The sequence below is a fragment of the Leptosomus discolor genome, chromosome 2 (genome assembly GCF_034619465.1).
Source record: "Leptosomus discolor isolate bLepDis1 chromosome 2, bLepDis1.hap2, whole genome shotgun sequence".
Classification (NCBI taxonomy): domain Eukaryota; kingdom Metazoa; phylum Chordata; class Aves; order Leptosomiformes; family Leptosomidae; genus Leptosomus; species Leptosomus discolor.
In genome coordinates this window covers 123,584,694-123,602,723 of record NC_141392.1, presented here as the reverse complement: position 1 = coordinate 123,602,723, position 18,030 = coordinate 123,584,694, and the positions used below count along the sequence as shown (strand labels likewise).

Sequence of the window (18,030 nt, the reverse complement as noted above, 5' to 3'; positions counted from 1 at the left end):
TGCTTTTGTGCCCGTCAGAAAGCCTTTAAGGGCAAACTGTGGGGAAGTGGCAGGGGTGCATTACATCCAAAATTAACGTCAGTAAATACGTATCAGATGCCAGCTCATTCACAAGCAGGCTCCTGAATTCACACAGCCTTTTGCTCAGGCCTGCATGGGGGAGAAAAGGGGGGAGAAGGGGAGGGAAAACCCCATGACTGAGAAGATATTGTTATTCAAACTAAGCAGGCAGCTGAATGAAGCCACCTTGGCCAGCAGTTTGCATCGATATCAGGCTTTCTCCACACCCCTCTCCATCCAAAATTGCCTGGCGTCATGCAAGTGTTTGTTTATCTTTGAGGGAGAAAAAAAGGTTTGTCTAACACAAAAGGCAAGAAAATATACCGTATGGAGGGGATTAAAGGAGTTAAGTTGCCCTGATGCTTTGCATGTTTGCAGTTTTGTAAATTAGGCTTGGGCATGGGACAATGCAGGGGATGCTGAATGGAGAGAAATAATTGACATTGAAGGACAGATGACCCCATGTCCCTGCTGCATGATACTCAAAGGGGAGACAAGGAAGCTTGAGGCATCCTGTGCCAGTCATTTCTCTATTATCAGCTTTGCTTTAACATTATTCAGTCCTTGTAGCATTATTCTGATTTTCTCCTGGGCACCCCGTGTTCTGAGAGAAGCATTCCTTAAAGGTTACTGATGGGCCTTGAAAATGCTGCATGGCTTTCCAAAACACTGATGGGGTTGTGGCTCAACCATGTTTCAGGAGAGTGGTCCTAACACGACATGACCATGCTAAGTCAAAAAATACTCGTTATAACAAGGGAGGTGGAAAGAAACGTCACACTGGGACATCTGGCCTATTTTTAGGAGAAATTTCCTGTGTAAATTACAATAATAACATTATGAGCTTTTTAAGTTTGTTACAAATATGAGCATATGCTGCCACAGCATGGTACTGCTCCTTGGTTAAGGTCTCTGGGCAATACTGGAATTGGCTAAAAACCAGAGAGATGTTATTTCCTTTTTGTTCACTTTTGAAATGTTTAAACCACTTTTTTTTTTTAGAATCAAAAAAAATGTTGGCTTGCTTCATCTCCAGATTTCTCTTGGCTTTTTTCTAAAATTGGAGTGCTGGACACAAACATTATTGAAAACATCACTGAAGGGATTATCAAACCCCAAATACATTTTTCAGTAGACGCAACTTTTAAGGAGACGGGTCATCCTGCTGACTTTGCTCAAGCTACTCATGTGTGAGTTGTTAAGAGGGCCTGAGGATCAACCTCATATTACTGCTGTGTCAGAAGCAGGTTTACAGTTTCCATAGTTCTTAAAAAAGTAATTTGATTACACTTATTGTCTTTTCTAAATTCCTAAAGAATGATCTCATTTCCATTACACTCTGTGGGTTTCTGTGATTGCTTTATACAGGAGAAAAAACAGACCCTTAAGAATGTTTGTTTCTAATATTAAAATAGAGAAAATAGATAAACAAATATATTTTCTGCAGACTTATTGCTTAGGGGTAAAGGAGAATCCTAGGTGAAAGACCTAGAGAACGGAATTAATTTGTTACAGAGAACTGGTTGTGCAAGCATGAGTCTGTTCTTCCAACTAGGTAAAACTGACCCTATTCCAGCTGTTTCAGAAGGTCTGTTGACCAGAAGTGGGCTTCTCAGTGGCCTGCATGGAATGAAATGTCAGTTCTTAACTAAGAGGTGCACTTTGTAACAGATACAAAGAGAAAAATCAGCTTTCTCCTGGTGGATAAACTCCTGTCCTTCTGGCATGGCAGCAGAGAGACCAGAAAATGTAGCAGTTACAGAAATAAGATGATGAAATGCACTTATAATCCTGTCAGGGATGGTCTTTCAACTACGCGATCTCTGCAGGAGGAATTTCATGCTTTCACCTCTGCCTCTGCAACTTTTAACTTGCTGTAAGCAAGAATCTGTGTCCATTAGGCCAAATTTTTATTTATTTATTTATTTTTACATCTCTTCTTACTGCAGTGTCCCTGGGATACCATATTTCTGGGTATCTCCTGTAACAGATCTTGGTAGAGGATGACAAAATATCCTATCTCAGGTTCTACAGTTTCTAGAGGTGTGTCTCACTGTGTTGTTGATTGTGTTGTCTAAAGTTTTGATTTCCCTGTGATGTATGTTAGCCCAATTGATGTTAAATAGCATGGAGTTGCTTGTTATTTGTAAGTCAGGCTATTGGAGCCATTTATCCTTGTTTCAGCCCTTCCTAATATCCACGGGCAAAATTCCCTGTCAGTGCAAAGCTGATAAAAGACTAAGTTGCTCCTCCTTCATGTTCACTCAAGGAGCCCTGAACCAGGAGAAAGTTACCAGGAGTATCGTCAAGAAGGCCTATATTTATGATTCACAGCCCAAACATCCAGGAAGAGCTGTAACAAGGCAGAAAATTGATGAGCCTTATAAAGGTTTTATACAACTAAACCCTGGAGCCTTATAACTACATTTTGTGAAGAGTCACCTTAATTCAATGTTTACTAATGACGTCCTTCGTCTGTATTGCCTGTATCTCTTCCTGTCCTGTACAGAAACATAGTCAGCAGCAAAACAAAGCAGTCAGAAGGCCAAGTGCTGGGTCCTGCCCTTGGGTCACACCACCCCAACGCAGCACTACAGGCTGGGGAGGAGTGGCTGGAAAGTGCCCAGCAGGAAAGGCCCTGGGGGTGCTGGTCGACAGCCGGCTGAACGTGAGCCAGCAGTGTGCCCAGGTGGGCAAGAAGGCCAACAGCATCCTGGCCTGTATCAGCCATGGGGTGGCCAGCAGGAGCAGGGAGGGGATCGTGCCCCTGGGCTCGGCACTGGTGAGGCCGCCCCTCGAATCCTGTGGGCAGTTTTGGGCCCCTCACTGCAAGAAGGACCTTGAGGGGCTGGAGCGTGTCCAGAGAAGGGCAGCGAAGGTGGGGAAGGGTCTGGAGAACAGGTCTGGTGAGCAGTGGCTGAGGGACCTGGGGGTGTTTAACCTGGAGAAGAGGAGGCTGAGGGGAGACCTGATCGCTGTCTGCAGCTGCCTGAGAGGGGGTTGGGAGTGAGATAGGAGTCGGTCTCTTCTCCCAAGTTATAAGTAATAGGACGAAAGTAAACGGCTTCAAGTTGCACCAAGGGAGGTTTAGATTGGATATTAGGAAAAAATTTCTTCACCAAAAGGGTTGTCAAGCACTGGAACAGGCTGCCCAGGAAGTGATGGAGCCATCATCCCTGGAGATATTTAAAAGATGTGTAGATGCGGCACTTAGCGACATGGTTTAGGGATGGACTTGGCAGTGTCTGGTTAATGGTTGGACTCGATCTTAAAGGTCTTTTCCAAGCTAAATAATTCTATGATTCTGTGACTATGTCAGTATAGCCTTGATTACACCCAAGGTTCGTATCTCTCCTATTTTTACCAGGCTTTAGGAGTATTTGCGGTAAATGGCAACAAAATACTACTGATTCACAACCTTTGCACTTTACACCCCATTGACACAAATAATTGTGCAAGTTGCAGGGCTGTGGAGGATATAAACTACTTATAATGGTTTGAATAGTCATGCTCTGTGGTTGGATGACACTTCAAATATGAGAAAATTTTATCCTTACCCTAACTGTGGACATGACTGTACTGAGTTAAGTCTTAATGGTTCCTTTCTTCACTGTGTAAGGGGACTGAACCCCTTCATGAGGTCCATATAGCATATTGATCAAGTTTTATGTCCCCTCAGGATTTAATTAGAACAGCTTTTCTCTGAAAAATACAAACACCCTTAATTAGACAATTGCACTGTAGTGCCTGCAAAATTAAGCAAAAAAAAACCCCCAATAAACCTGACAAAATATATTCATTGAAAAAAGGATAATGTCAGGGCTTCATTCTCTCACTTTTCCTACTATGGATGTAACACTTTTGACTCCTTATTTGCCCTGCTATAAGCAAGAAGAGAAGGAAGGCCACCATAACCATAAAAGTATCCATAGAAGAGTATTGTCCAAAAGCCCCATGAATTCTATGTCAAAGACTTTAAATTAGCATTTTCATGTCATTCTTTCTTCTCAGAGTTTCACCTTGTGGCCACCTAAAGACATGATGCTGTTCAGTTTGAGCTCTAAGTGATGATTTGGGGCAGATTGGCTTGACTGATATATGGATCAAATCACAGCTACCGTTGGGAGAGAAGGTGTCACTGAAGAACAGGGCTGAGGCACCTGATTACTAATTAATCAGACATGAGAAAAACCTCATGGAATCAGTTTCTATTTAATTATGGAAGCCTCATTTGGCATAGGAGCATATGCTGCCAACTCAATCGAGTGCTTTCAACTGACATCAAATAGTAATTATCAGAAAGAATCAAGTTTTTTGATTATTCATACTAATTTATTGAACACTTAAAATTAATGAACCTCAGTTATTTTAAATTTGCTCAGTTGCACTGGGAGAAAAGGAGGGAGGCAGGGAAGGATGGTTGTCACAATTTAAAAGTACAGAGACTTGTTTAAAGATAAAATAAGTAAATTACAATATGGCATGAAATCCCATCAGTGGTTTGATACACATACAGGAAAGTTCCTGGTGTGTTCTGGAACTGAGGAAAGTTTTGACAATGGCTTCATTTATACATTTCTTCTACCCCCAAAAAATCTCCTGATGACTTTTTAGGATCACCGTAAGGGGTTGGACAGTGGAAAGGAGATTTATGTTTGTCAGAGTGTTTCTATTTTAACCTACGGTTGTTCCAGTCTGGTGACTGAAAGGAAGTGCCTTTGTATCCCACTGGAGATGAAGAGGAGGTAGCCTTTTAGCTGGGTTTGAAGCAGTTTTCTCCTGCTCCTCTTAGCATGATTTGCATTATCCCGGCCCTTCTCCTGCTGACAATATATTGGCACAAAGGTTACAACTGTGATAATTGCTTCTGACCTCTTTTCACAGTAGAGAACACAGGGTCCCTGTCTTCAGTCTATAAAATCTGACTAATTAAAGCATCTCTTTCAGATACCAGATTTGGAAAGAAAAAAAAATCAAAACCAAACTACAAAACAAAAGATGTAATTCACTGTTTGAGCCAGTTAATACATTATGCATTCAATGGTGTGATATCTCTTGTGTTAGTGGAACTGCTGTGGATTTATAGTGGGATAAATGAGATTCGTGTTCCAGCCTAGAATTTCTGATTGTTGAATGTTTTCTTTTAGCAGTTTCTAATGAGTTATCTTGAGACTCTCCATATCTGCAAATTAAAATGTGCTTGTTTAATCCTTTTTCAAAGTGCAAAAAAGAAAAAAAGCTTAGAAAACCTCTACAGTTGCTCTTAAAAAAAAATTTTTTGTTAGAAAACGTAAAATGTTGTCAGAAAATCACTTGTATTAATGGATTTACTATGAATTTTTTCCTGTTAATTTGTAAGGCCTTGCTGTAACTCCCTAAAATTCTCTGTGTTCAGTCACAGGAGCTGACTTAATTCAGGTCACACTGAAAGAGAAGGAAAGAGTGGCTTTACCTACTCCAGGTATGTGACAGTCTGTGTCTGAAAGGCCTGGTCTGGGAGTCACACCATTTCTTTTCTATTACTTTTTCAGAAATAGATTGCTATTTTTCACTTCAATGTTTTGTACATCTATCAAACCAATAGGGGTTCTTGGCATTCATTTAAGCATTTCATTGAGCCATATCTACCATTGCTCAAGATAAATGTGTGGTTCCATAGTATAAAAGACTATAAACTTTTGCTAAGAAATACCATAGCAGATTAGAAAGGTCACGGACAATGTAAGACTACAGTGTATTTTAGTGCTCCATAGTGATCTTAGTATAATAGCCTGACATTACTGCACAGTTACATGTCGAATCAGACAGGAAAAAATACGCCAGAGACAAGGGAGGCCTCCAAAGTTTGGGTTTAGCTGCATAGCTGCCTTGCTGCTGTATTAACAACAATAATCAGTTACGTGGCAACAGGGTTTAGAGACCTTTTTGCAGAGTGTTTCCCACTGAACAAACAAGGAATGGAAAGACAGACCCTGCCTTAAGGAACTCCACCTGGGTTTAAGTTCTCTGTGTTTCCCTGTGCCGGCAACAGAGGGTTTTTCTAATCCGCAATGTTACCGAGCTGAGTCTAGCTCCCACACACTTAGGCATGGGCTTGCTCCTGTTTTAAATACTTAATGAGGCCCTCCTCAAAAAAATAATAATTAAAAAAAGCGCCAGAATTTCTTTCACAGTGGTAGGACAGAGGTAGGTGCTTGTAGAGGCCTCCAGAGGGAGGCCCTGCCTGCGTTAGTTTAGGGCTTACTAAACTTAGTGTACAGGATTTCCCCTTGAAGGCTTTTCTTCCTCTCTTGGTGGCAGAACAAACTTAGGCAATTAATTTATGAATACTGGCTCATTAGCTGTCTAACATACGAGTGCAAGTTAAGCACCCACATTTTGTGAATGAGTTTCCCCCCATATTTTCCTGATGCCAAGGCTCAGAAGTTTCACTTTGGATTGAGCTCAAAAATAAATTTCTGGGGAATGATCAGGAGTTGTCACGTGTCTCAGTCAAGCTGCTTTTCCAAAGCAGCTCTTAATTACCCCTGCAATGGGAAGACTTCTGCTTTTCTGAGGGCTAACAAGTTTGTGAGAGCTGATCACTCATTTTTAAAAATCTTTCATACTTTGGGAAAGTATGGAAATTTCCCTACCCTGGGAATTCAGTCTGCTTTCTAGAGCACAGGGGGAGGAAAAAATGCATGAGAAGAGTTGGCACTTTCTGGTAGTTACCATATTGATTATCTGGTTTTGTCACCAAGCAGAGGTGACTGGCTTTTATTTTCATTTCCTCGTCTTAATTTTGTGTTCAAAGTGCTCAGAGCTTTGGATGGCATAAATGAAAATAATGAAGCAGTTGTTTGTGAAGCATATTGACAAGGCACAACGTAAGCTAGGTATGACAAACCTCAAGGTTTGTTACGCTTTTAATGGGCCTCAAAGAATTCGAATCTGCTTTTTGCAGCTATCTCCCTGCCCTTTAATTCTGAAAACATGGTCCTGGGAGAGATCTTTTTTTTCCCATCAGACAGCTTCCTTTAAGCATGGAAAATAACAAAAAAAAGTTAGCGTTGCTTCATCGCTGACGAAAGGAGGATGTTAATGCCACAGATGTTTGACTATCAAAGAAACTGTGATTTTCAGCTACTGAAAATGATGATTTTGTCTTTGTATGTTCTGTTTTGTAGTTCCTTCTGACGCTGTCTTGAAATGGTCACACCCAGAGACATGGAATGATGTGGGAAAAGGCTGGGGTGGATCCAACTGCAGCATCCCAGGCCCTGGGGAAGACGTCATCATCTTACCTAGTAAGGAAGGAAGGAAAGGTGTTTGATTTCTGTAGCGGTGCTGGGGTCTGTCATCTGCCTACATTAGGATGTATATTTGTGTTGTAACATGGGCCCCTTGGCACTAATGTCCATTCTAGTGTGTGCAGGACACCACATTTGTTCCTTGTCACATTGAAATCTCGGCTACAGTACAAAAGTGTGATTTCTGGAAGAGAATAATCATTCTTTTCCATTTACAGATATACATAAAAGGCACACACTTATACTGATATTCAAGCTTAAGTATATGCAGGGACTTCATTTCAGGAGCTGAGAATTTGCAAGAGCCAGAATCACAGCTCACCAGGAGGTCTTCTCTTGTCCCACCTCTCTGTGTTTTGCGCAGGGAACATATTTTCCATTACCACAGTTGGACTACCCTCCATTTTACTTCCCTGTTGCAATTCCCACTATCAATGATAATCTCTCAGGCCTCTTGCTGTGGGTGCCTCCTAAACGTGTTAGCCTATGCCTGTATTTCAATCTCAGACTTAAGTTACATTTAAATCCCAGCTCAGCTTGAAACCTTATTGCGTGAACAACCTTCTGAATTCTAACAAATATATTAGTCAACTTGCAATGAAATCTGGATAACCATTTCACATATACCTGTTCTGATCAGGAAGATTATGAAGTTTTTGTGGAAGGAAGTTTCTGTTGCTTTGTGTTGGCATTTGAGCACGGAGCCTCACTCATTGTTAGGGCTTCTTTGTCCTGTGTAATTAAAAGTAATATATGCATATAATTTCAGGTTAAATTAAGAATTATGTTCAACCTTCAATGAATATTTAGTTTAATCTTCAGTTTTCTGATATATGTGTAAAACACATATTGTTTAAAATAATGCTTTTCTTCATTTTTTGGGGGAGACTTACATTGAACTGAAGAGTAGATATTTTCCATTTTCTGATTAGGTCACTCTCTCCTATCAAAAAAGCACAATGTGTTCTTTTTTTTTTTCAGTTCCACAGTCTCACTAGCTATAATTCAGAAATGTGGTTAAGAGTTTGTAAGTTCAGAGGCCAGAGTAGGCACAGAAATGTCCCTCCAGGGGTTTGCTTATCTCCTGTAGATTCTGTGTCCTGTGTGCATCTAAAGTAACAGCAAGCATGTATGTTTGGGTGGCTTAATCTGTTCCTCATCGTTACAGCTGGCAGAGCTGAAAGAGTTACTGAGAAGACCACATGTTGGTATCTAATGTGAATTGAGTTGTTCTTTACTGACCGTATTATGTAGAGCTCCAGGGCACAAGTCACTTGCTTATATGAAGATGTCTAGTATTGTTTGAAGCACCCCACGAGCACCCTGCCTAGCCAGGTGGAACCCTAGATGGTCACAGGTGTCCCCTATGTCGTATTTGATAGTCCTGTGTGAGGTCTCCAGTATTGAAGGGCATTTCCAGTAGTATTAAATGCCTAAATGAATTTACTGTAGTGGGAGCTTAGACACCTAGCTGCCATCAGACAGCTCAGTTTGGGTGCTGTAAATTGAAGCTTGAACATTATTGCTCCAGAACATGTTCAGCAGCACCTGAGATATGAACCTACCTTGCAGTTAATGTATGTCCTCTGAACCATGATGTGAAGGTCTAGTTCTATTTCCCTTGACGGTATAAGCAACACTAACATCCATGTAAAGGTCTTGCCAGTGGGAAGCTGTACCAGAACATTGAGATCCTCAATTTCCAAAGTCCAAATGCAGCACTCAAAATGCTGGACTTGCTCCCCTCTTCCAATAACATTACTCCAGCTGTGCCACTGCTACTTCATGTTGAACATGTGCCTGCTTGCCATTCAGAAACGCAGAAAGAGTCCTTTTTGTCCTCTGGACAATGTTGTATTTTGCACATCATCACGAATTTTGTCCTTCATAGCTCTCCAAAAACAAGGCCAGAGACAACAGCAGATCATCTGCTTCAACTTCTCGTGTATCACATTATAACCAGTTCAACAATATCAGCACATGATTGTCAAAAGACCGGCGCATTTCAGTCTTCGAAATCACGTGTCAGATGCAGATATGAAAAGTCCAAAAGTGCACACTGGTAGTTAAGACCTCTGCACTCAGATTGAGTTAATTATGTAGAGTGTGATCAGATGGTCACAGGAGGTAAATCTCAATTTACACAGAAGAAGAAAGTAAAAAATAAATAAATTAAATAAATAAATAAAAAGATTTGCCTAAGGATTTGGAATTCTGTTGTTTAGATCAGTTTAAGAGAGTAGAAGCTGGGTGCTGAGGTTGTGATGCTCCTTTGGTGCTTTGCAAACTCACCTATGAATAAAACTCCTCTGTGCTTCCAGCAAAGTTGAGTGTAATCCTCTCTCTAAAATAACTCATTTTAGCTGCCACATGAAATATTGACCATGGCCTTTGTCACATACCACCAGACCCTTCATGACTAAGCTGTGCCTGGAGCGTTGCACATTGCTGCCCATAGCCCAGCCCAACTGATATAGTTCTAGGATTGGAAACAATACTGCTGCATCAGCATGCTGGTATACCAGAACTAATTAGCTCTCCTGAGAGGCAAAGCTCATTAGCTCAGGCCTGGTGCTGTGCAGCATGACTGCACAGCCTTTGGGGTCAGAACTAACATCTCACGAATTTAGAGCAGTGCTGGTTTGGTTAGCTTAACTGGGAGATGTCTGCGTTGTGCTTCAGGGTGTGGTATGGGGATACTGGTGCCTACTGATTAGAAGGCAGCAGAGTAAGGGTCGGGCTACTGGACATAATTTGTGTTTTACCATGGACAGGAATGTTCTCTGCCTATGAGGAATTGGGGGACCAAGACAATAAAGGTTGCCAAGACAATAAAGGTTGCCCAAAAGCAGGATGTGAGTTGATGCCTGAGCAGCAGGATGAGACCCTGGGAGTTCCCAGTTCTTAATCACCGTGCTCAGCTGCTTAGAGCAGGGTGCTCCACAGTGTACAACAAAACTGTCTCTGCTCTTCAGTTGAGCTTTACTGAACAGCAAAACCACAACAAAATAATGGATGAAAAGGAAGGAGGCAAACCATAAGTGAAATGCACTGCCTGCTAGGACCACTGGAGAGCCATACTCTGTGACTGTACTCTTAGCTCCCATCACTAAAGGAGATATGTAAGTTTAGTTGGTGTGCAGGAACTGTTCTCCTCTCCAGTGCCTTTCTGGAATTCTTCTTCAATTTTAGCCCAAGAACATGAACACAGGCTGCCTGTCACTCAATCTATTTTGAGAGAGGACTGCTCTGTTTCACGCCTGATTTTTCTGGTTATCCTCCCTCTACTTTTTCTTTTTTACTCTCTCTCTTCATTCTTGTTGGCTTGGAGGTATTGAAACACTTCCTGGCAGTGGGAGTCCACGGAGTGCAGGGCCTTAAACTGGAGTCATAGTCATCATTGGTTTGATAAGGACACTGTATTTGTTACTCAAATGATGGCACTTAAAACGCAGTTAGGCAAGATGAATTTTCTGTCCTTTTTTTGTCATACTTTACTTTGCTGCCATGAGTGTGCATATATGATGTTCCAGTTACAATAAAGTCAACCCCTTGCTTGCATCCAAAATCTAAAATGAAATCGTCAATTTTTAAATTTTTGTTTAATCGTAGCGTTTTATGGATATTTCCCTTCCCATTTCCACTGGCTTGTGCATACCCTGCTGAACTCGGAATGACTCCAGATGGCTACAGAAAAGTGAGAGTTTGTTCCCATGAGAAGAAACATTCTGCGAAACACCCAAAATTTGTGCTGCTTTACACAGCAAAATAAGTTTTTGCAATTCACTCCTGGCAAGATCCAGCTGTGTCTCACTCTTCACTGTCTTTTAGTTACTTATAATTCTCTTCTGGGAGTCATCCATGACGATGTTCAGGTTGAAAGTCAAGCCATGGGTCTACTTCTGGTATGCTGTGCATTACTGAGTAAGTCCTTTTAGTCCCCAAAGAACAGTTTTAGAGTCTTATACAAACAAATAATAGATGTTCAGTGCTCATTTCTAGTGTGAATAAGTCCAGGGGAAGACTTTGGTTGGGGCCTGACACCGTTGAAATCTCTGAACAAACGTGGATTCCCAGAGTTCACTGAAGAGCTATGGCACAGCCTATACTTAGCTAATGAAAGCTTCAATTTGCTTATTTAACAAAATAAGCAAAATTGCGTCACTAGGGCTGACTCATGGGCTGGGCTCAGGAAAGTTTGAGAAGCTAGAAAACATGTCTATCAGAAAAATGTTCATATTAAAAACCAGGGGTTTGCGTCTTTGCTTGCTGTGTGATTGGCATCTAGAGGGTGCTTTTTAGAAGGCTTGGTTGAGTACTGAGTTATTCCACCTTTTGCCCTATGTTGAAAGCATTGGTGAGACTTCAGGAGTTCATAAACTTCCTTGTACAAGAATGAATTTCACTTGCAACAGAGATGGGTCCCTCACGTTAAAGTGACTTTTAATGTGGTGTGTTACAAGTCCCCTCAGTGGCTCCCTAGCAGATAAAGTCTCTTCCAGCCCCAGCTGGAAATCTTTAGCTCAGGCTGCAACAACTTGTGCTTTTATCTCTGGAGGTTCATCCTCCAGAGCCACAGCCATCCCACAAGGACCTCTCACATGCATCAGGCTTCAGCAGTCACACCACCTTGAAAAACAAGCTGGATGAGTTTAGTCATGCCATTCTGGCAGCCAGCAGTGGCATTAGCTTCTCAAGCCCTCGGATTTTCAGGGCTTTGGTTTATGGTTTTCAGTGTGACACACTCCTGATGCAGCGCGCTCTGAGTGGAAGGAGAACGTGTTATAATTCCAGGCAATGGAATGCTGTTTTGAAGGGTATTGATATGATATCATGTAGCCTCCGGCAATTTCTCTTTTCTCTTTTTTTTTCTTCTTTTTTTTTTTTTTTTTCCAGTGGTGGAATTCACTCTGTTATTCATTTTCTGATTTTGATTTTCTTTGAACTTTTTCTGTTTGAAGAGATGAATGCTGGAGTACTGTATCTCATATAATAGCTCTTCTGTTGTGCCTGATTTCCATTCAATGGCATGCTATGGCGTTTTATACAGCGATGCGGCTGATCAAAGGCATTTTGTGTCATTGCTGGAGTCATTAACGACTTCTCAGTATTGTACGTTTGAACATTAAGACTGTGGCATACCTGTGAGCTTTTGTCTGAAGAAAGCATATGTATAATGAAACATAGCCCTGTTTTCAGGTTCAAACTATAGTTTGCTGAATGTGGTTGCTTGCCATTATATGAATGTCTTCGTGGGAGAAAAGCAACTCTGGTTTATCTTTCTCTGAAGGTAAATCCCTTGAGCTCAGTGACTTAAAGTTTATGATTTTAACCGCTTAGTCATCATCTCCCTCTACTACACAAATGAGTGTATTGTGTAAGGAAGTTTCCTTTGAATTTGTTTGCTTTTCTCCTTAAGTGTGGAAGGACTTTTTGTCCTCAAAGGAGTGTTCTGTTGTTTCTACAGGGCAAAATTTCACCCTCCGAGGACTTCACACCCCAAGCATCACACCCCCAAGTAGTGTTCTTTTAAACTGAGGAAACTACAGGTTTGCAGAGATATCTCTGAATCTGGGAATTTCTCACTCCTGTATTCCAAGGCTCACATACATGATGCTACAGTTACAGAGCAGTCAGCATTTCATTTATAAAACCTTTTTGAGAAAGATGTGCAACTCAGCAAAAATATCTGTTCCAGACTGAAGCTTGACATATAAACGGTATGCCTAGGAGCATTTCTTCTTTTCCTTGTAAAAATGTTTCAGTCTGTGTTTGATGAATATACTTATGGCCTTTGTCAACTGCAGCTTTTTGCCACGTTCTTGAACTGTGGTTTCACAAACTAGATTCCCCTTCTGTCTGAGAGATATCATTTTAACAACATCTTCCTCCTCATTCTCTTCTCTGTTTCATATCCTCACATACTGTGCCTTCACTTCTCAGCTCTGCAGGGCATAGGACTATACCTGTCCTGTAAAGAGATTATAGACAGGAGTTTCTTCATGCCTGTAAAAATGTATCAAGTAGTAACAGTGTGAGATTTAGGGGAAAAAAAAGATTGCACTTGCTCTGTATAGACTTACTACATCTGAATGCTGTGAAAATTTTGCATGCTTGAAAGATGCCTCAGCCCCAGGACGCAGAGAATTTCTTTTCAGATGAGATGTTCAGAGTAACCACAGGTTGCTGCAGTACTTGGTGCAGTCCTTGAGAACAGAGGTCCCGGGCTTTCAGGGTGTCCCTTGCTGATGTTCAGAGAGAAAGAAGAAAAAAAAAAGTGGGAAAGGAAGAGGGGAGATGATTGAGTTACAGGGATAGAGTAGGAACATGTATGTAGAAGTGACAAACAAATCTGCAAGCAGACCCAGAACCCCAGACCATGCAGAAATTTCCTCTCCCTTGAAGCTGTGAAACTTCAGGGCTGCAAAACCAGAGTCAAAACTAGGAAATGCTATTATTAAAGACAGCCTACTCATTTTTTTTTTCAGTCCGCCTCTGAGTGTACTTCATGTAGGTTTTGATTATATTTATGACAAAGAGGGCTTGGAAAAATTCTTAAACTTCTGTGATAAATGGTTTGAGTGAGCCCCTAATTACATGTTTTGGGGAAAGGACTTTCCTTGTGCTATCTGCGGCATAGTCATTTGTGTCTTCATCCAAAGCAGCTGCAAATGGATATAGGAAGAAGCAGATCTGTGAAGCAGCTGATTGACTTCCCAAGACCCTCCATGGCTCTTCATATGTTCCACACCAAAACTATTTCAAGTGGCCCATTCTCACCACTCTGTCAAAATCCATTGGGAAATATGTGTGTTCTTTAATCTCTCCAGTTTTGTATATCTGTGCCTCGCAATAAATGCATATGAGATCAATGAAGGTCACAGCAAATCTTTGGGTAGGGTTTGGCAGCTGTCATTATGTTGAAGATTTCTATGTTCTGCAAGCTATTTCTATGAAAGTCACAGTCAGATGATCTCGTTGAACCCTTTGTTAAGGAAACACCTTGCTTTTCCTTCTTCCAGGAACATCCACTGACTCAGAGATGCACCATATCTGGAGACTGTTGCTCTTGTCAATAGTGAAAGGAGATGGAAACCACAATTTAAGGATCTGATCTGTTTTCCAGGGCAATCAACTGAAAAGCTCCTGGTGACATCAAAGAGCATTAGATGGGCCCTGAGGGTGGAATTCACCTCTGTGTGGTGGGCTACCTCTAAACGAGAGGCCATTTACATCCTTCCTCCTGTCCTACTTGGAAAACTTACGTGGCATTTAAAAGGTTCACAAGCTGCAGACTTGCAGCTTCAGGAGGCAGCAGTGACACTCTCCTTGTGCTCAATCAACGATGGTCCCCACTATTCTGCAATATAAATATATGTTCCTTGTTTTTTCTTTAAGGTTCTGAGGGAATAGTGCTTCCTCTGGACACTGTTAACTAATTTATTAGTAGGAAACAAGTAGTCCTATCAATACAATACAGAGTTGGAGAAGTCTGGCTTCCCGCAGGTTGTGTTGTAGGCAAATGTTTCCTCTTGGTTGGTGAGGAAGACGTGGGCTTTTATAAATGTCTTGGTTTGAAAGACAGGTGTCTGCTGAGGAAGGCAGGAGCCTCCCTTGAAATGGAAAGTGCAACCCCCTTCCCTCCAAATTATTATAATTTTGAAATTAACGGGCCTTCAGGCAGAGATATGGGGAATAGGAATAACAGTTCTTTACTAATACATATATATATATAACACAAGGCAAGGAAAAAACAAACAACCCCCTGGTTTACACTGACAGAGTCAGGAATACAACCTGACACCCTGTTAGGGTGGCAGTAGCAGTCTGATAAGATGCTGGCTGCAGTCCTCCTGAAGTGATGGATGTAGTGCTGTTGAAGCAGCGATCTTGTAAAAGGGTCTGGTCTTCCTCGGAAGGTCCAGTGGTAGGTAGGTAGCTCTTGTCCTCTGGAACTCCAGTGGGGGGAAAAACTCCTCTGGGAATCCAGGGGAAGAAGGCTACTAGGGTGTTGGAGATCTCAGTTTTTATTTGGCATGGACTGCTTGGCTCCTTCCCCCCGGGCGGAGCATCTCACCATGGGATGGGGAGTCCTGAGGCAGTTCCTTGATGGGCCATTAACGGGAGATAGTCCAGGAGCGAGTTATCGATGGGTCAGGCGATGAGGCATTGTTGTGCACATTGACAGGAGATAGTCCAGAGGGGGGAGGCAGGGAGCACCGCCCCACCTGGTCTCAACAGCTCCTGAAGATGGTAATAGAATATTTTTTTTTTCTTTTGGCACATTTTACACTGTAACCCAGGACAATAAACAAAACCTGAGACCAAAGGGAAACTGCAGAGAGGGAAAAGCAGTGGCAGGGTGTTGTTGGAGGTAGGTTATGGTGTGTGGCTTCAGCTCGTTACCCTGATCACTGTTGTTAATAAGCTGGGGACTTGCAGGCTTTCTGTGTCATGAAGCGACTGTTTGACACCGTTGGATTTTTTCGCTTCCATCAATCTTGTTTTTTACCATGCCATGAGGGAAAAATGCTATCTGGACACAGCTTAACTTAGACCTGGTTCATTGTGTTGGGTGGTCTTTACTTTCATAAACAGAGCCAGATTCATCTAATGAGACTAACGTGTCTCTAAATTGCTGCCCTTCATATGCATTCTTAAGTATTCAAGCAACATTTGATAAGGCTTAAGCATGCAACAGTATCACTTTAAATATGATGTTATTATTCATTTATCAGATTACAGTCACACCTTGGAGCCTCAGCTGTAGATGAAGCTCTGGTTGTGGATGCTGCACAAACACACAGGCCCTGCTGCAGTAGTTCTAAGCAAAACCAATCTAAATAAAGCAAACCTCAAGCAAAGATAACATTCTTCACCTCCATGCCACATTTTTTTTGGTGAGTAGTCTTGATAGACTGCCATCGTTCTAAACAACCCTCTGCTTTGTTTCTCAGACCGAACCATCCTGGTGGATATGGCTCTTCCACCTCTGAGAGGTCTCTACATCCTGGGGACCCTCGAGTTCCCCAGCAACTCCAGCAACGTCCTGAGTGCCGCCTGTATCGTGGTGGTGGGAGGCACACTGAGAGTGGGTAAGTGAACAGCCTGTCTTGTGGATGCCTGGGGTTTGTTTCTGCTCTTGATAGAAAGAGGGAAGACAGACTGTGTAGTGTTACTATAAACATGCTGGCCAGCCTAGTGCCCCATAGCTGTCTGGATATCTGTGATGTGGACACCCAGAATCCAAGCACAATGATTATCCACTGGAGCTAATTACCTGTTCATTTAATACAAACATATTACAAATACTGCTATCTTCACCCCACTGAAGCTAATGGCAATACTCCTGATCTCATAATGGCTGTGATTTTTATCTGATATATGTGAAAATCCTCCTTACTTCATGTGTTGTTGCTTTATGACACAGTAATTCCCCAGGGCAGGATCTACCTATTACAGCAGTGCCTGGTGTCTGTGAGCATTAGTAAGACACTTTCTAGGTGACACAGAAGTATTTAAAGCCAGCATAAAGAGTCACAGAGAATCCCCAGAGTGCCTGGAAATCCTGCTGTGGCAGGAAACTTGTACAGCTGGATTCAGCACATTTGTTCCTCTCATCCCTCAGTATAGATGAGCACCAGGACTTCAGGAAGGTGCCACCTTGTCGCTACTTCTAGTGGTTTCAGAGTCCCCAATGTCACTGGGGATGTTCCACATTATTTGCAACGGACAGGATCAGTATTTTTCCACAGAAAAGTAATTACTCACATAATTCCCTTTAAATATCATGGTTCCTAAAGCCAGGCGTTGTATTCACTTACAGGAATCCTTAGGACGTTGGGATCACATTGTTGATAGCTGCCTGACCTTTCTCAAGATTGGTTTCATGAACTTTAAAAAGAGAATTTGTTTGTGTAATCACCTCCTGTGGAAGTCTGCTCCAATATTTGTTTGTTGTTAATCTCAAGGGACTGTTTAGTTAATATAGTACTGGCCAAAAGAGTCATTTTGCTGTCTTGTGTTTTTCTTTGGAAAAAGAGGTTTGAAAGCCTAATCTGGGAGGTTAATATATATATACTTAAAAGAGTCTCAGTCATTTCTTACTTACACTCTTTTGTAGTTTAAATACGGTTTCATATTGGTTTTAAGAAAAAGCATGTGTTCATTGCTAAAAACACTTATTAAAAAAACATTGAAGCATTTCTCTGCTGCACAAACTCCCCTCCAGCACATCTGTGAGTAGTAATGATATTAAAAGGCAAACAGGTATTTGCAGCTGTTGAATCATAGTCCAGTATCTTCTGGAGAGCTATCCTTGCTCTTGTTTCAGCTGTGAGATGATAGGTGGGTAGAGACTCTGCGAGTTTCTCACATTTTACACTGGCTTCTACACTTGCTTGTAGAACTGGGAGTGCATGGGGTTTTTCCCTTCCTCTTTCTTTTCCCATGTGTTCAAGGCCTAAAGGTAACTTCTTGGAGCCCATCTGTCCAATCCTGACTGTTCCATGCCTGAAGGAAGGTTTTGAAGCCCATCTGTCCAATTCTACCACACCCTAAAGAAATCCTAACACAAAATAGATAATGAGACAGTTTAGTAAACAGATTTAATAGATGTGGACATCAGCATTCAGCAGTGCCTGAGCAGGATCTGAGGTTGACATCATGTGAGCCAAAT

General features: G+C 41.8%; 1 protein-coding gene across 1 annotated transcript in view; it reads left to right on the top strand.

Annotated features, from left to right (window-relative positions):
* PKHD1 (PKHD1 ciliary IPT domain containing fibrocystin/polyductin) overlaps positions 1–18,030 on the top strand; it is a 265,896-nt gene that overhangs the window by 153,237 nt on the left and 94,629 nt on the right. Inside the window, exons 49-51 of the mRNA XM_086461672.1 lie at positions 5,456–5,521; positions 7,230–7,349; positions 16,310–16,447. Of these exons, the coding sequence (XP_086317798.1) occupies positions 5,456–5,521; positions 7,230–7,349; positions 16,310–16,447 (324 nt within the window). The remainder of the gene's footprint in view (positions 1–5,455; positions 5,522–7,229; positions 7,350–16,309; positions 16,448–18,030) is intronic.